Source organism: Dromaius novaehollandiae, chromosome 2, assembly GCF_036370855.1.
Source record: "Dromaius novaehollandiae isolate bDroNov1 chromosome 2, bDroNov1.hap1, whole genome shotgun sequence".
NCBI lineage: Eukaryota > Metazoa > Chordata > Aves > Casuariiformes > Dromaiidae > Dromaius > Dromaius novaehollandiae.
This window is the reverse complement of record NC_088099.1, coordinates 22,377,973-22,396,212: the sequence shown is the minus strand read 5'-3', so window position 1 is coordinate 22,396,212 and position 18,240 is coordinate 22,377,973. Positions and strand designations below refer to the sequence as shown.

Here is an 18,240-nt window from a genome sequence, read left to right as displayed (position 1 = left end):
AGTCAAGTATGACAATGAATTTTTCTTGGAAGTCTTTTGTGTTTCACAAGAAATCCCCCAGTCTGTGTGAATTCAGGAGAGAGCTAGGTTTCTATCAGTTACCAAGTCAAAACTGATGGTGCAGTTCTCCAGAGCCTGGATTGAAGTCTTTAGAAAAGCCTAAACTCTGAGTAAATCTTCCTCCAAAAGAATATGAGGTATGATTTCTCTGAAATCTGCCTTTCTCAATACAGTGTTTGCTGACTGTAAACTAACCTCTAGAAATTTCCTGTAACTTTCAGTCAAGTGAGAGCTTCAGTCAGCGCATTGAATTATGTCTCTTCTACTGATGGAATCTGCTTACATGGTTTCAATCACATTGTATGAAGATGCTTTTGTAATGCATAGTGGTATGGTGTACCATACAATTAACTGTAAACCTACTTACATGGTGCAAATCCTCTTCTTGGTGTTAGTAGTGATGGCAGTGTCTCCTAAATATGGATTCCTGGAATGAATGACACTTTTGACAAATTGTGACTGTTCTTGTTTGTATGAGCATGTTGGTCACTATTCATAAGGATTCAAATATAGTATCCCAGATATCTCTCAAATTTTCCTGACCTTGGGTATCTTTAGTAGTAAGGCAAAAGATTTTTCCAGAAAATACTGGAATGTAGCCATTTCTGAAAAAGCAGGTATTTGGGAAGTACTTTCAAAATAGCCAGACCATTCACATTTTGATGTGAACGGTTTTTGGAGACATGAATCTTATAGTTAAAAATCAGGTACTCTGAAGTAATTCAATCTTTATCTACAGTTGTAGCCCACATCAGTAATAAATAGATATCAGGTTCAACTATCAGCGTCATGTATGTATGGGCTTTGAAAATTCTCGTTCTTTCCCTTGATCACTCAATTGAAATCTATTTGATGCAAAATCGGTGTAGAATTTATTAACTCTATTTCTACATCTGATGCACAAACTGTATTTTTTTTAAAGCATTTTGCCATTTTCCTCTGAGAAAAGAGATCTTTATGAATGTTGGTCATTCAGTGATCATACTGTGTTATCTTGTAATTTTCTTATCAAATATGTTTGCAAGCTATTGGGCAATAAATCCAGTCAGTAAGTTAATATACACTTGACTTGCATAGCATGCACCACCATTTTAGTCATAAAATGATGTTAAAATTCAGTTAATTATTATCTAAAGACACACCAGGTTAAAAGTTACGATTTCGTAGAAGCCATGTTTCTTTTAAGCTGCAAATTCTGAAGGTGCGATTCTAAAAAACGTGTTTCAAAGAGATACGTGCAAATGTTGCTTTTTCAAGGATGCTTCATGACAAATAGTAGATAGTTGAAGTAAATCTTTTCCAAGTGAAAACTTGGGTAGTAGCATAGCCAATGAACAAGTTCATATTCTTCTGTGTGTTATCTTGTTTTGCTCCTGTGGATATTTGGTCATCTACGGGACTTGAATTCCAGTGTGATGATGGCTCCTCTGCTCCATCTGGGGAATTGTGCGTTTTCAACAACCAGTGTGGAGGCAGCAGTGATGAAAAACAATGTGAGTCTCGGTGGGCTTCATTGTAAGTGTGATACAGTTTGAACCTGGCAGCAGTGAGCACTAGAGGGGATCTTTCGTGTTAGAAAAACATTAGGAAACTTTTTTTTCTCTCTCATTCTTCATCTAATTTTCTAAAACTCTATTTCAACCTCTACACACTGCACTTCCTTTATGTGGCAATGTCGCTCCTCATCCACTTTCAATTCAAAAGAAACTTAACAAATATTACTTTATTTTAATTCATATTAAAATTGTTTGCTGAAATTCAGATTTCATCTAAAATATATGGATCAAGGTATCAGCAGAAATAGCTTACTTGCAAACAGCAAGTCAATACAATAATGTTTTTTTTTCCAGACAGAAAGGGGAAAATTTTCTTGAATTTATGAACTGATAGCCCTCTCTTAATTTTTGCAACATTGAGAGGCTATGAATATGGTAGTTTCTGCTTCCCTTAGAGGAACTGAGAGAGCATTTGAACTGATGTAGTCTGAGTAAGCTTGCATCAGAAATCTACTACTTCCATAACACCATAACATAAAAACAGTTTGCAAATGATTTCATATGATGCATAAGGTAGTCCTGCTCTTTCGAGTATCCTTGTTCTGGAGTACAAAGACAAGCTTGGATTTACTGAAACTCATAATTTTAGCTAAAAAATTAGATAACTTCTCCCACTTACCATGCAACAAAGGAAGCTACTGTACTTGTTATTTTTTGGTTTTAGCTTCAAATTTAAGTGCAAATAATCTTCAGATGAATCTGTATGTTTTTATGGACCCTGAAAAATTCTAATTAGAGCAATGATGTGATGATTATATTCTGTTCATCAGTGTGTTAGTGATCAATGTATTCAGGTGAAATCTTGGAGAAAGAGCAGCAACTTAAATTTGGTTCCCTCATATTACAGTTGTGTGCCAAGATGCCTGGGGTTTTGCTTGTGTGAATATGACTCTTGGTTTCATCCACATACAATGCATATATGTGTCTAGTACGGGAGCCTAGAATCAGCTCTAGCATACTTGATTTTTTTCCCTTACACATAAGATGATTGTTAAGACTGTATTGGATAATACATTTCATATCTTTATTATACCAACTAAAATATATCAAGGTAGAAATGGATGATGATGCCACTGGATGAAAATTATGCCTGTTCAATCACCTTGTGTGCAACTAACGCATCTAAGTTTAGTATATTTTCTATCACTTGCGCAGGATACAATTATATGCTACCCATAGCTGCATAGGCTTGAAATTCTCATTGTGCTTGGTCTTGGTTTCACTACAAAGGAATGTTTCCTCCAGGCAGGTTTCTGTAAAGCAGTTTCTACTATGGTTGCAGAATAAGCAGCAAGATATGCTATATGCGTTCTTCCGTTAACTTTATGGAAGCTTTTTACACTTGTTAAGCAACAAACTGCTATAGACTAATGCTGTCTATGAAAATACAGAAAATAAGGGTAAAAGACTAATTCACAGAAACTGTAGCCTATGGGCAGTGTAACAAATCTAAATACCAAATAATATTGTACTGAAATTGAGGGTGAGTAACAGGTGTAGAACTGGGCTCTGAATTGCAGGTTGTGGACTCCAGGGAGTCTTGGATCGTGGTCTGGATCACACTGGTAAGGAATTTAGTTCTCGGTCACAAAGAATCAGGGTGTTGACCTGAACGTTTTTGCCAAGTTATTGTTTTCCACTTGGACTTCAGCTCTGCAATCTGATGTTCATGACAGATCCCTGCTGTTTTCGTTGGGTTCCACTCAGGTTTAAAGTTCTTTCTGCATTGAAAAATTTTCAGGGCTGGAATTTCAGATGACTCATTTTATCATCATTTTGGACTTCGGATGTGGCTAGTTTGTGCTTTGCGCACGGTATCAGGAAAGCTGTGTGATTAAACCCTACAGTCACTTTACCTCTGAACTACTCTTGCAAAATGTTCACTAGAGGATGAATGATAAATAACTATTCTTAAAAATATTTTGCTCCCTGATGGTATCTAACGGTTAGAGGATACTTTTCTGTGCCTGAAATGATCATATTTCCAATGCTTTGAAAGGAGCATTTCACACCTGGAATAGAACCTTACACTATAGTTTGTTTCTCTGAGATGTATGACTTTACTTAGTGATTACTTTAAATACTTGTTTTCTTCACAACAAATCCTGCAAAAATGTGTAGAACATCCCACATGTTTCTTCCTTCTGGCCTCTTCCTTTCAAAGCAATAACTTTTTCTTTTTGTAAATCCTTATTTCAAAAAAGCTGCATTGGATTGCTTGCAGGTCAGATGTTCTGTTAAAATGAATATATCTTTTAAAACTTAATCATGAATGATGAAGGTTTTTTAATTTAAAAGGAGACTGTGCTTATTACTTTGTACTTGTTGATTTTAAATTGTTTTTCAACCATGAGAAAATTCCTGTGAAATTATAGAGCATGTTTTGGGCATTTTGTGTAACATGAAGTGGATATGCTTCAGCAGTACTTGTTTTTGATGAACTATTGATGTGCGTTTCAGTCACTTGAAAAGCTGAAGAATAAAAATAGCAATAAAAAGTTGGCTGTTTCATCAGCCAATCTGCATATTAACTTGAGTCTTAAATACTTACATGAATTATGTTTTTCCTTTTCCTCGCCTTATAATTAACTGTTGCAATAAGTTGTTGTGAATATGAGAGCCGTGAAATTGGACATCATAGTGTGACTATAAATGCAGCAGTTGCAACTTTATTTAAAATGACTAGTGAACTGTGGCGATCCAACCTAGAATATAGAACAGTCCAAAAGTCTCCTCAGCAGGCCTGAGGTGAGCACTAATTTGAGAGGGAGCACAAAGGCTCTGTAGTTCTCACGTTTAAACAGAAATCTCGATTAGGAAGTAGAGTCTCAGCCTGCTCTTCTCTGCTGCATCAGAGGAAAAACAGACTAACTGAAAGGTGCCACACAGTGCATGAAATCTGAAGACAATCCCAGATAGTGTCCTGCTGTTTAGGATGAAGTTGAATAAACCTGCTGTCCCTCTCTTCCCCTGTCCCTTCCTTCATCTTTCCATCCCTCCCTGTAAAGAATTATTTATCTGGTAGCATCCCCACCTCAAATTTCCTGGAAGAACTGGTCCATCAGACTGGATCCAGTCCCAGAAAGACGCATTTTGCACCCTTTTTCTAACCTCTGTTGCCCAACGGGGGAATGTGAAAGGGTGAGAGAAGCAGTTCTTCCCCACCATGTTAGAATATGCTGTAGAGGAGAAAAGGTCAGCAGGAAGGCAAAGAGAGAGAAAAATGTGTTGTTCTGAGGACTTCAGATCTTCTCTGAAGAGTGTTTTATGAATTAATGTAGCAGCTTAGTAAGCAAAATGAGCACCGGTGAACTTTGGAACGTGGCAGATGATGAGAGCTTCACCTTTCTGCTATTAGGCCCTGTGGGGTTTCTGGGACTTGGCTCGTACTCTGAAGTCCCTGAAAAAATGCAGGTTGTGATATGATTAAATAAAAAGTAGTGGGAAAAAAATATTTTTGCTGTCTGGTTATTCCCTTGTGTTAAGTTTTTGTTTCTCTATGCAAGAACCGTGAGGAGAAATGAAGTGGTTGTACTGAAACTTTTCAGTTAATAACTGCAGTATATTTAAAGAATATCCTCTAAGTGTATTAAGCTATACGAGTTTGTGCAGCTTCCTACAAGCATATAGCTACACACATATTTGTGGAGAAAAAGGCATATGGTATAGCTATAGTGATATAAAGTAAATGGACTGTTTCTTTTGCAACATTCATTCTTTTGGTCCTTATTCCACTGCACTTTTTCAGTTTCTCTTTGTTTTGATCTAAAAATTGTAGTGTTTCCTATTTTCTATAGGATACCCTTTAGAATTTTCTTTTTGTGCTAATTTAATTACAAATAGTGGTTAAGAATGCATTCCTTCTGTTTCTGAATTTACTTAAGAATCGTGCATATGCTCAGTAAGTCAAAGCATTTTTGCATAGAATTTGTGGATTTTTCTTTTTTATTTAGGTTCATCCTGTGAAAATTGTGACTTTGAAACTGATCTGTGCAAAGTCTTTCCTGAATTGAAATTACAACCTGGATGGATTAGAAGAAATGGCCAGTCTGGTATGGGATCACCTTACTCTGACCATACTGGGAATGACACTGGTAAGAATATTCATGTCCTTTGAAGGAACCACAGGCTTTTACATATTATGTATGTCTCTGTTTTGTTTACCTAAAATTGCTGTTTTCCTGAAGTTCAGTTGGATTCAGCTACATGTTTTTGAGATAAAATAGAGAGACATCAGGGCTTTTAGGTAATTGTAATTACAATGGCCCAGAATTCCAGGAAAAAAAAAAATATTCTGGAAAGCAGCTCTGGTTATCTTTGAGAAATAAAGAATGAGTCATCAAGACTTATGCAGATATGCAGTGACTCTCCCTCAGTCAGTTCTGCCTGTTTTGGAGATATCTGGTTATAATTTCAGTCTTGACAGTTGAAGTTTAGAAATGAAAACTGGATCCCCCATTTTATGAGATGTATTTAGATCTCTTCTTGGACTGGCTTCTGAATGCCCAGAGTATCTGTATCTATTGTCTGTGAATAATGTTATTGTTCCAAATATTTTGAGAGAAGGTGACTTTGGATCTGGGAACTGGAAGAGCTCTAATAGCCTGTGTGAGCCAGCCTCTCTCTCAGTCTTATTACATTTCCACTTTGCATCAAAGACTGTCCCTCAGCTAAGCAATTCATTGTCCCTGTCCCCAGAAAGAATATGTTTCCTACCATCCCTCCCTACGCTTGTCCAATCTCCAAGTTAACCCTGCTTTCTAAAACTCGGTTTCTTCTTTCTCTGGTACATGAATTTCTTCAGCCTCTTTTTAGCTAATTCAAGCTGTTTTTTTCTGTTTTAAAGCTGCAGTGCATCCTTTTCTACTTTCCAAAGCTGGTGTTGTAAGAAAGCAAGGAAGGAGGGAAAGAATTAGATGGGTGCACTCTATCACAGAAAATATGTGGGCTGGATGAAAGTCACTGCAAACTGATTAATGCTCTTCTCCACGTTTTTCTTTGTTCTTGCTCCAGCCCACACTGTGCTCACCTCTCGTGCACAAATAGATGTACAGGAGTCCTAAGAGCAGGCCTCAGAAGCAGGCATGCAAGGTCAGAGTGTGCGCAAGAATATAAAATGTATAGTTTTATAAGGGATTAAAGCATCATTGTGAGATGGCTCTAGCCTATGTTTTTTTTGTGTGACTCCTAAACTGTGATTATTTGGGAGTACAGAAATCTGTATGGTTCTGAAGCAAGCTAAACCTCCTAAACATAAACTACCAAACAGGAAAGAATTACATTAGATTAATGTGAACTGGTGTTTTAGAGGTGAATATGTGAAGTTATTCTTTAAAAATCGGCAAAATGAAAATTGCATAGAAACTTTTAAAGTCTTTCATTTACCAAAAAAACTGCCAAAACTCTTCCCACAACTCCTCATTCCACAGCTCAAAATTTTTATGGTGTTCCATGACTGGGAAGCTTTACCCATGCAATGTACTTCTAACAACTTCATTTTTTGCTTACGTAGCATACAAGCAAATCCTACTGTGTGTGCTATGCTTCTGAAAATAAGGATCTGTTTAGAGGAGTGCTGGATTAAACTAATGTTAGTGAAAAAATCTGAGCTACTATGCAGGCCATTTTGACAGAGGTAGGTTTTAATTTCAAGTATGAAAGTTGTGAAACATGTTATCTTTAAAACAATAACATCAAGAAGCAGATAAAAGACAAAAACTATGGAATAAACATATAATAAACTCCAGGGTAGAATCAAAGCTAAGTAAGCAGGCAACAGTCTTGCTCTAGCTGAAATTTCTAGGGCATTATGTTTGTTCAGTAGCACATTGGTACCTCCTGAAAGAATGCTAAGACCTGAAGGTGGTCTTGCCTAAATCTAATGAAGGTCACCCTCATCTTGCTAAGAACTTGTATGAGGGTGGGGTGAGGAGGGGAGCTAACTTATGCAGGCATCCAAAACCAGCACAGGACTGAGAACCAACAGCTTCAAGTGTTTGTTACAGAGCAGACAAAGCTGCTCAGTCGGAAGCAAAGAGATCACCTGTGTATTCTTGCCCACTTGTCCTGTGGGCTCAGTCAGTGTTATGTCTGTCGTGTCTAGACTGAACTGCAGCCACATTCACGTAAGCTATTTTGACTGAATAATAGGAAGCTTGAATATTTGCACCTAATCAGCTTGATGACAGGTTGCGCACTCAGACTACTGAACTGAATGGCTATGGAGAGCTGAGCATATCCAGTTATTTCAGTTTTTTACCTAATGAGAATGGCTAAACTGTAACCTTTCATTTTCTGGGTGCTGGTTCTAACTGTCTAGGAAACACTTTTTTCCTTATGGTAACTTATAAAGTTTTCCCACTGCTGGAGACATAGCAGGCTTTTTTTTTTCCTTTTTTTTCTCTCTTCCTGTTTAAAAACCAGAAAAGATACTGTATGGTGACAACTGAGTCCCATAGCATAGTATTAAAGGAAGCAGTTCCTGCCGTCATGATAAGTAATTGCACACACATTAACAAAAAGAGCAAAGTTCATGAGGGAGATGTAACTCCTTTGAAGATTTATGCAATCATTTACTAGATTCCAACTGTCTGTCTTTAGCTTTCTTTCTCCTCATGGTTCTTTTTTTCAGTGGTAACGTAACTGGACAGACTGGTGAAAACTAGTTTAAAGAGCTGGTTTTTTACTCATTGAAATCTGTACTCTATGCAGAGTTGAAATGTAGAATTACCTTTTAAAAAGTTCTAAGAAAATTAACATTTCTGCCCCATCTGTGTAAGACAGTCCTGTGGCAGATGAAACCTGATTTTTGCATAGAGATCTTGGATACATTTGTCTTTAGAGAACTAAAAGAAAGAAGGTCAATGTTTGAAGTTTTATGGAAGTGGAAAAAACGATGAAATAGATTAGAATCAGGGATCAGGCTCTATTGTGCCACCAAATCACTCTCTGCTGTGCATGGAAAGAGTACCCTTGCAGCCGGCAGGCTCTGAAAGTGCTGTCTGAGCAGCCACGAAATGCCCCAAATGTAGGGGGAGCATGGCCACTGCTCTGTGAGCAGATTGCAAAATGCTCCTCTGAGAGATTGCTCAGTTGGCTCCAGCACTGAGCTAGTCATAGTGTCCTTGGTCAGTGCCTTTCCGGTTGCACCCAAGGATGAGAGGTCAGTGCGGATAGTTTAATATAATTTTTTAGATGTTCCTGTATAATCTTCTTATTCTTGGTTTCTGTAGAGACATCTTTATTTTTAGGGTGTGTCTGTGTGTGTGTCTGTGTGTGTGTGTGTTTTTTTTTTTTTTTTTTTTTTTGCTTCCAGTCCCACCTCTCTCTTCATCTTCTTCCTTTCATTTACATGTTAATGTCTGAGGGCAACACTTTACCTGACGTTACATCGAGTTTGCGAAGGAGGATAGAAGGGATAGGAAGGAAAAAAAAAGCTTGAGCCCTTCTGTTGTTTGTTTTTGCGTCCTTTAAGTATAACATCTAACATCTTTGAAATCTTCATGTTCGGGAAGAACAAAATTTCAACTAGCAATATTTGATATCCTAAAACCTGGTGGTAGCCCTCCATCTATTAGGAGACCTAAGACAATCTTGTCTAGTCTGTCAAAGTATGATGGCAGCCATGTTTCACTTATTCTTGTTGAGCTGTTAAAGCTTTGCTTTATGTAAAGGTATAATTTAGACTTGATTTGTGACTATAAAGATGATAATATCTTCACTAGTAGTGTGGAGAGTCTGAGGTAAACCCTTTGTATGGGGAAGCCACAACCTCTGCTCTGTAACAAGGCAATTTCCTGAACGGCCAAAACCCAGGACTGTATTGAACTTGTATCCAGAAGAAATGTTTTTCTGGAACACAGGGACACCATAGTCTCTTCTTCCATCTTCCCAAGCAATGCTTCCTTAAAGACTTGAGCTGTTGTAATAAATCTGTTTTGCTGGTCACAATGGTTGCTTTTTTTATGCATGAAATATGCAATCTGTTCAATAATTGTGATTCAAGTTATTTGACCAGCTTACTGAGCTACTCCTAGCTTTGTTCAGAAAATTGGCATTTATTAATTGAGTATTCAGGCTATCTACATATGAAATATTTTGGAAGCCTACTTGATACTTCAGCTGAAACATAGAGAAGTGCTGTGCCAATACGTAATATGAACAAAAGCTCAGTACACAATGGCTACAACTACGGTGTGAATCTTTTCTGGGGAAAAACCTCTCACTGACTTTTTCATTATTAATTTGTACGTGTGTGTGTGTGCGCGTGTCCTTGTTTTACCAGTGTCTTTCAAATATTTTTCTTTCAAGCTGCTAAAGTTTTTGATTCTTTTTAATAGCTTATTTCCTCTCATTGTCCTTTGAAATGGGATCCTCTTCTGCAACTTTAAGGAGCGATGTTTTCCTTCCGACTGACAAAGAAAACACATGCCAGGTACTTTGATGCATAGTCCTTGTATTTTATCTTTTGTCACAGTGCTTCCCTGAAATAATCAGACCTTTTTTGTCCTAGATTAAGTTTTATTCTTGGATTGGTCAAATGAATGCAACATTGGTGGTGGGGCTTCAAAAGCACTCTGAGGATACCATTAAAAACATCTGGCAAGATTCAGCAGAACAGCAAAATCAGTGGAAAGCGAACATGATCACGATCAATAGCACTGCAAAGTTTGAGGTTGGTAAATTGCAGTTGGTAAATGGTTTATAAACTATGTTTTCCAATAAGGCAAAACTCAATGAAGATAAATATCTTGTATATGGAAAGCATTATCATAAGATAAAGGAGAAAGAAGCCATTTAGAAGCTCATGAATGACACTAAGAAATATTGCTTGTTCTTATCTCAGTGATGTTAAAACTAATACCAAATCTCATTTAAACTGTGCATATAATTAAAATAAAAGTCATTATCTTTGCATCATAAATTTGTGCCTGACCGTAGAGAAGATATTCTTAGGAGTTTAACTTTGATTACTGTTTTCTTTTAGGCTCTAGCTAACTGTACTGTTAAACTGGAAGCTTAATTTATAAGTGTTTTCCGTGAATTTCTACAGATGCATTCCTGGTGACAAACTTTGAATGTAACTATTCATTATAGATTTACTATTCATTGCGGCTTTGAGCGTTTATCAAAGAGCACATGCATATGGCTTTATATTGCTCAGAACTGCTGAAAAATAATGCAAGTCTCATAGAATATTTCAATATTTTTATATATTTACACAAAACAGCACAATAAGTGTAACTCAGGGCAATAGTATCATGGATAAAGTATGCTCATTATTATGCAAAATACTGGAGGGGAATGGGGGAGTACAGAAGCAAATTGCAGATATTTCCTCCTACAGTAGTTACTGTGAGGAGTTGGTTAGCATGCCAACCCAAAGGCGTTCTCTGGGTAAGTACAACCTCATTTCAATAAACTGTAAGAGTAACATAATTACCTGACTTGCATAAGTAACATTGTGCTTAAGGACACAAGATTGGGATTTTCAAAGTAATATTTGCCTGCTCAAAATTGACTGAGAATATATATTATGAAATAAATGTATCTAATTCAACACAAGTACTTCTGTGTTTACCTGTTGATAACTTGCCTCTATCCAAATGGGCATACAGCAATGAGATTGTATTGGCAAGATTTACTTCTATATTTACTCTTCCATTTTTTATATTGTTCAGAAAATTGACTGGGTCTGGGGACAGTTACTATGTACATGGAGTCTTCTGTCTCTAAATTGCTGGATCAAATCTTAATTAGATTATGGCTAGGGCTAGTAAACGTTGTTAACCTTAGCCCAGATGCTAATCCTCCAAAATTGTTGTGCATGATTCATGTTCTCATATGTCTAATGGAAACTGTATAAGTTAGCTTGCGTGCTCATGGTCGGTCTCTCTATAAATGTATATGTGGGTATGTATATAGAATGTAATAGATTTTGCATGCCTAGAGCATCTTGGAATGTTTTTCCTCTCTGTCTGTGATGCTGCTGAATGTCATTTTTTGTTCATTTGCTGTTAAACTCTGCAGGTTATTTTTTGGGGAACGGTAGAGACTCGGAGACAAGATGAAACCATTGCCATTGATGATATTTCTTTTGGTGAAGGATGTTTTCCAGAATTTGGTAAGAATTCCTTTTCTGGGTCGACAATTTTATTCTGCCTTTCCCCTTGATTAGTAGAGAGAACACAAAGGGAGATCATTTGGTACTGAAAAGCTTCTTAACTCTGTAATTGTTTTCACATGCCTTATATTCATTCTTCTAAACCATCAGCTGTCATATTTTACATATAAATACAATTACAAAGAACAGCAATACATACTTTAAGAAAACAGGTACAGTATAAATGCAGTAGGAGCTTCCTAAAGCTAGGAGAGCACTAAGTCCTCAGTGGGCAGAAAAGATCTACTGTTCTTTACCAAAGAATTAATGTCTTCAGCTGGCTCCAGAAAAGCTTTGGAGCTGGCTTTAGGAAAATCCCCAAGGCACTTGTGTATATTTTTAAATGCTTGAAGATCCTGATCCTCAGCTGTAGTGCAGTTACTTTGTTCTGCTCCACTACATCCAAACAGCTGCAGTGTCAGATTAGTCAGCTATGCAGCCAGACCTCCTGTGCATGTCAAGGTTCTTTAGCAAAATATTTCACATTTTCCTTTTTTCAACCCAACATATTTTCATGAGAAAAAGAGTAAAGACCTTCCTAGCATTAATTAGAATTCTCATTGGTCTCAAGTACACAAGACTGCACTGTGGCACTCAGGCTGCAGCATAAGGTGAGTACGATGCAAAACACCCTCTTTGCTTTCCTGAGTTGTAGCACAAGAGTTGAGGGTCTTAAATTTAACTTGCTATAGCAATATGAGCTATGGAATTTGTTGACACAGACCATTCAAGATTCCACAAACAATTTTGTGCACTGTAGTCTAAAATAAAGGTCCTTAGAGGTCCCACTGGGAAATACTATTAAAAAAAATGCACGCAATTATTAGCATTTTAGAGTGCTGAGCAATTGTAGGAAGATGGCAGTAAGAGCAAGATACAAAGCTTAGCCTAATAATTCAGGGACACATGCATAACTATTTCAAAGGAGATGTATATTGGGGAAATTAAATTTCAGGTAACTAAATTTGCTAATATAAACCTCTCCATGTTTTAGCTTTCTTGCAATGGGGAATTAGGGAGGCAAAAGTCATATGCTTATGTAAATTCCATGACTAATCTTGCTTTTTTGTTTTGTACTGGCTTTCTAGCAGTACTACTAAAAAGTGCGAGAATGCTATTTTAAAACTTTGGCATACTTGCCTATTAGCTTAGGTTAGTTTAGAGTGTACCTTTTTTGAAAAATGAGTTTGAAGCTGACAGTGAAAACATCAGTGCAGATATGTGATTTTTTTTCCCCCAACTTCTCTGTGTTTCTCAGAGGATTCCTGCAGATAAAAAGAAAGTGGAAAAAAATGCATTGCTAGATCCTATCAACTGATGTGCTTGCTTAACCAGTCCCTGCAGGTGGATATATATCTTTCTGTTCAAATATGTCGGCTTTTTCATAAACAAAGTGCTTCTAAAGCAAATAAAAATGGAAAAAGCATCAAGTACAGAGATGAAATAATATCTCAGAGAGGAAGAAGTTAAAAATTGAAGGAAAAAAAAGTGGTATGCTCAGCAGAACAGATAAATCTGGGTATTAAATTTACCTTAAATGGCAGCTTTTCGAGTACAAAGTGTTGACATCCAGGTTGCCCTATTGCAGCATTGTTAAGTACCTCAAATGTGCTCTAATAAGAACCAGTTTTTATCATCTCTATCTACTGCTTCTACATTAGGTGAAGTCAACTTTATTAGGTGACATCTGAGTTGCTCACAGCAGCCAAAGAACATGGTCAAAAGATCTTAATTTTCTACTGAAAGAGGAATTATAATGCTGAACAGTTTTTAGTGATTAAAACAAAAGGTCAGATTAATGGCTGCTTGATTTTTTTTGAAAGCTCTTTTTCTCTGATCTTTGTGAAATGTCTGGATAAGAGGGATTTAAATGAAGACAGCTCTAATTGCATGAAATTGTTGTTAAAATTTGCATTATTTCATGAATGTTTCATGATTTCTACTTCCAGTATAAATGCAGGTAGGAAATGACCTGTGCATTTGTATTCATTAGTATGACATTCATTAGTATTTACTTGTGGCTTTTAGGGTCATGAGTAAAACAGTATTTGTGCTTTCAGGAGCTGCTTGATCCAAACTGTGATCACTAGAAATTAGTGTAATTTCCATTGAATGTAGCACATAAATACCTTCCAAAGTTTTTTTTGACTTTTTATTTTAAAAAATATGAAAATGTTTTATTTTTACAAATACAATTGTTGCATTGAGATGACCTTTTTGTGTACTGAAACCAGAACACTATAAAGAAAATATCTTGATTATACCTAACTGTAAAAAATGATAAATTCTACTTAGTGCCCCTTGTTTACTTAGGATTATTCAAATCTAATATTTCCAGACTTTGAAGCTGTTTGGATTACTGTAGGCAGGTAAGGATCTAAAGTGTTTTTGTAGAAAAACTTTCCATTGATGTCACCTTTAATTCTTCCTTCCCTTTTCCTTCTTCCCACTGCCCCTTTAAAAAAAAAAAAAAAAAAAAAAGGCATCCCTTTAGCTACTTGTCCAGTTCTGCTAAATGGTAAATTTTATGCACATTTAACAAAACTATCTTTAATTGCTTTATTGCAATAGTGTAACAATTGAAGACATTGTCCAGTTTGTAGTTTTCCTAACAGCTTACAGATTTTGTTAATGACTTAGAGCTACAAATTTTTATTGTATGAACCCATGTGTATTGCAAAAATAACTATTTTAGCTGTCAAATAGAAAATGTTATAGTTCTAGAACACACTTGATACAAAATATCTTGTAATTGTACCTTTAGCAGACCTTCCATTCAAAGGTTTTATATTCTTATCCAAGTGTCTACGATTGCCCTGCAGAATTCCCTCCCGACTCCTAGGAAATTATATATGCAAAGAACTCCTTCACAAAGATTTTCATTCTGATCTTGCCACAGGGATAAGGGCAAAAAGCCCCTAGGCAGGAGAGTGGAATACTACAGGGGAGAATGGGGTATCTGTTTTGTTCTCCTGAATTGCTTTTTATGCAAGAATGGTATACCTTGTCAGCAAAACTGGTTTCTTTTGGATACCTGGAGAAACTGTATATACACTATTTTTAACTTTTAAATTTTGAGAGAGATCCAGTAGGATTACTTCAACTGGCAAATCTCAGTTAAGTTTAACTTCGTTCTACTCATGCAAAAATGTAGTCCTTAGTATCAAAGGTGCAGTACTGGATGCTGGGTCTTTCAGATGAACTGTTACAGGGATGGGAGTCAGACAGTCCAGAATACTAACCTTACTGTTGTCTGAGAGGCTACAGAAATTAGAACTGGAATGAGAATTTTATCCCAAAAGACTGAGATTGCTATCAAAAACAAAATAAAAAAACTCAGAAACATTTACAATTAAAAATTCAAAATTAATCAAAATTTTTGTTTCAATAATTGAAAAAGCATTTAACGAAGAGCCTGACTCTTCTGAGTGTATTTACAGCATTTTTCAAATGGTCAGTTTGTCAAAATCCATCCTTTTCTACAACGATTGTTCTAGATTTTTGTATTTTCCATTGGAAATAAATTGCCAACAAGCTCTTTTCAGTTGACACTTCTTTTGTGTGTGTGTGTGTGTGTGTGTGGATATGCAAAGCTGATAAAAGGAGAAAGGAGAGGTTTGTAACATCAGCTGGAAGTCACATTTCTCTGAGATGGCAGTAGTGTGACACACACAACTTTGCAAAGACAGTAATGTGTATGTATACTGACACAAAATTATTTCCTCTGCACAGTTAAGAATCTTCATGTGTTTTCTGAGATACTCTGGCTACTATTTAAAAATCCCTATGAACCAGAAGATTGCTTTTTCTCCGTGATAACATTAAGAAATGGAACCTTCATTATCATAATGCAATCCTGTTTAAAAATGATGACTTTCTTCCTATAGTATTTATTAACTACGTGAAACTTTGAGATGCCAGTGGAGGAGCAATCTTCAAGAATTTTAGAAGATTCTTCAGAATATGTGGTGATATATTCAGATCCTTTCGGTTCTAAAATGGAGAACTGTTGTAAATATTATGAAGATGCTGTTGAGTTTAACCTTTCAGTCATAACTGATTTTACTATAGCTATCATACAGAAAAATAAATAGATATTTCTCTTTATGACATGTCATTTCTGATATCCCCTGAGAACACACTCTATGGAAGTGATTTCACAAAGGTTATAATGATTGGCCAACACAAATACCAATAAGTTGCTCTGAAAAAAAATCCATATTTAGGGAATGATTTTCTAAAATGGTATTGTTAGAGATGGCAGCCTTGAATGTCAGATACACTTGCTGGTAGACTGCGTGTTTTTGAGGTAACCAGAGACAGAAGGGTTGTCAAGTGGCAGAATGAACGTAAGTTTCTAATGGGAAATAGTGTCTCATAAATAATGGCATTTTAAGAAGCTGAATGATTACTTTGCTTTGCCTTTTAGCACAGCAGGCTTCCAGTTTTGAGCTTGGCATGTGTGAGTGGACTTCAGATCCAGCAGCTGTGCCCACTAAGTGGGCGCATCTGCTGGCAGGGCACAAGCTTGCCTCCTTCTCCTCTCTGAAAGATCGAAGCAACGATAGTGAAGGTAAGAACCGTAAGTTAATGCATATTTATTAGTTATCTTTAAGAATATGGTGCCCTTTAGGAAAAGGCAGTGACCCAATGTGGAAACAGAACACAAACATAAAAAGTAATTGTATGCATTTTGTACTTAAACTGGCTTTTATTTTGAATATTTAGTAAGGGTGAACATGTGTTGATAAAACATGAAAAATTTTGATGTACAATTTTCCATATGAGCTAGTCATTGGGTTACTCTCCAGTGAATTCTTTCTATAAGGTCTATGCTGCAATTCCTTGGTGAAATTAAATTAAATCTATCTAAGTCGACAGCCCTCGTGTTTTTTTTTTTTTTTGTTTTGTTTTGATTTTGTGTTTGGTGGGGTTACTTGTGCAGTGCTACTATGTTTGAACATATGTTCAGTAATTTCACTTTAAATCTTTAATTGGGTAAGCTGGAGAGAAACATTTATTATACAAATTAATTTATTATTATTAAAAACAAAATAAAATAATGCAACTGCAATTTTCAAAAGTAAAATGCAGCATTTGTTTTTTAAAGCCACTATGTAGTGCTAGTCTATAGGTTTATAGGAAAGGTTTTTGAAAGCTTAATGGATATAAATGTGCAAGTGTTCTAACACGAAATGTAATCCCATGCCAGCTAAGTGTTCGGCATCTCTATTGAGACTGCCTTCCAAGAGGTTAAGTAGCACTAGTTGTAATGGTATAATTTGTGATGTAGCTTTGAAGAACTGATAGCATGATGATTACTGCTTGAACTCTGAGCCCAGAGAAATGGAGTACATGTCTCTGATGGTAGCCTAAGTGAATGAACTGTTAGGTTTGTTTTGTTTTCAGAGATGCTTTTATTAGATTTTTAGCATGTATTTCAAAATGTCTGATAACTGTAAGTCAAATTACAATGGAATTCTAAGCCAAAGTGATTAAGTGCAGCCACGCTATTAAAATGAATTTTTGCAAGTTAACATTTCTTATATACAAGAGAGGGCATATAGACTGATAAAGCAGATATTTTTCCCTCTTCTTTATTTTTTTAAAGTCACAGCATCCTGATAAAAGAAATTATTATTATTATTATTATTATTATTATTTTATTTTCAGCACCTCCCTGGAACACATTGTCTCACTGCTACATCTTGACATGATAGCTGAAGGGCTAGCATGGCTTCCCTTCCATGGCAATATTGTGCTAATGTAAATGATACTGAAATTCTGTAACTAGCTTGTACAGGACCAGCTCACAAGCAATCTCTCTTGAAACAGAACATATTTTGAAATGCCTATAGGTGTTTGGGCATCACTGTCCAAAGATGCATGGATAATTGAGTAGGCTGGACACACAACACAAAAAACTGCTTGGGGATACTCCCTGTGCTTCCATATCATCATGGTAAAAACAGCATGTGAGAACAAATGAGAAATGTCAAAACAACACATACAAATTAGTTCACCATTAATGTAGAGGGGAAAAAAGAAATCTGAGCTATGATAGCTCACTTCTCCTCAATACATTCAGCTTTTTTTCATGCAAATTTTTTAAGATATAAATCAAGAGGTCAGATATTGACCAAAATTCTAAAGAGTAAGGAAATGGTATGCAAACCTCAAAAATGCCATGCTTGAAGGCTCAAACTTGCAATGCAAATAGAACTTGACTAAGCTTTACCTTCTGATTTTGATCAAAGCTTTCAATACAATAAATGAGGGGTAGGAAACTAAATTATGAAGCAGGTCTAGACAATTGTATTTATAAAGAAAGGATTGCTTATACGCTTCGAATAATCCTCCTTTCATGGTGTTCTTAAATTTAATAAAGTACTTTCTGTCCTTGGATGACTTTTTTGTTCTTTTATTGCTTCTTTTCTCCAGTGTTGTCTTGTAGGCACTTTC

At 36.2% G+C, this 18,240-nt stretch overlaps 1 protein-coding gene across 3 annotated transcripts in view; it reads left to right on the top strand.

Moving 5' to 3' along the window:
- Window positions 1-1,224: 1,224 nt before the first annotated feature.
- The window catches only part of MALRD1 (MAM and LDL receptor class A domain containing 1), a 286,556-nt gene continuing 269,540 nt past the window's right edge, over window positions 1,225-18,240 (top strand). For all 3 annotated transcript variants that reach the window (XR_010387580.1, XM_064505959.1, XM_064505958.1), the window contains exons 1-6: window positions 1,225-1,553; window positions 5,570-5,710; window positions 9,956-10,050; window positions 10,129-10,290; window positions 11,646-11,739; window positions 16,208-16,351. Coding sequence is in view for 2 of the 3 variants with exons in the window: in XM_064505959.1 (XP_064362029.1) it covers window positions 1,391-1,553; window positions 5,570-5,710; window positions 9,956-10,050; window positions 10,129-10,290; window positions 11,646-11,739; window positions 16,208-16,351 (799 nt within the window). In the remaining variant the exon portion in view is untranslated. The remainder of the gene's footprint in view (window positions 1,554-5,569; window positions 5,711-9,955; window positions 10,051-10,128; window positions 10,291-11,645; window positions 11,740-16,207; window positions 16,352-18,240) is intronic.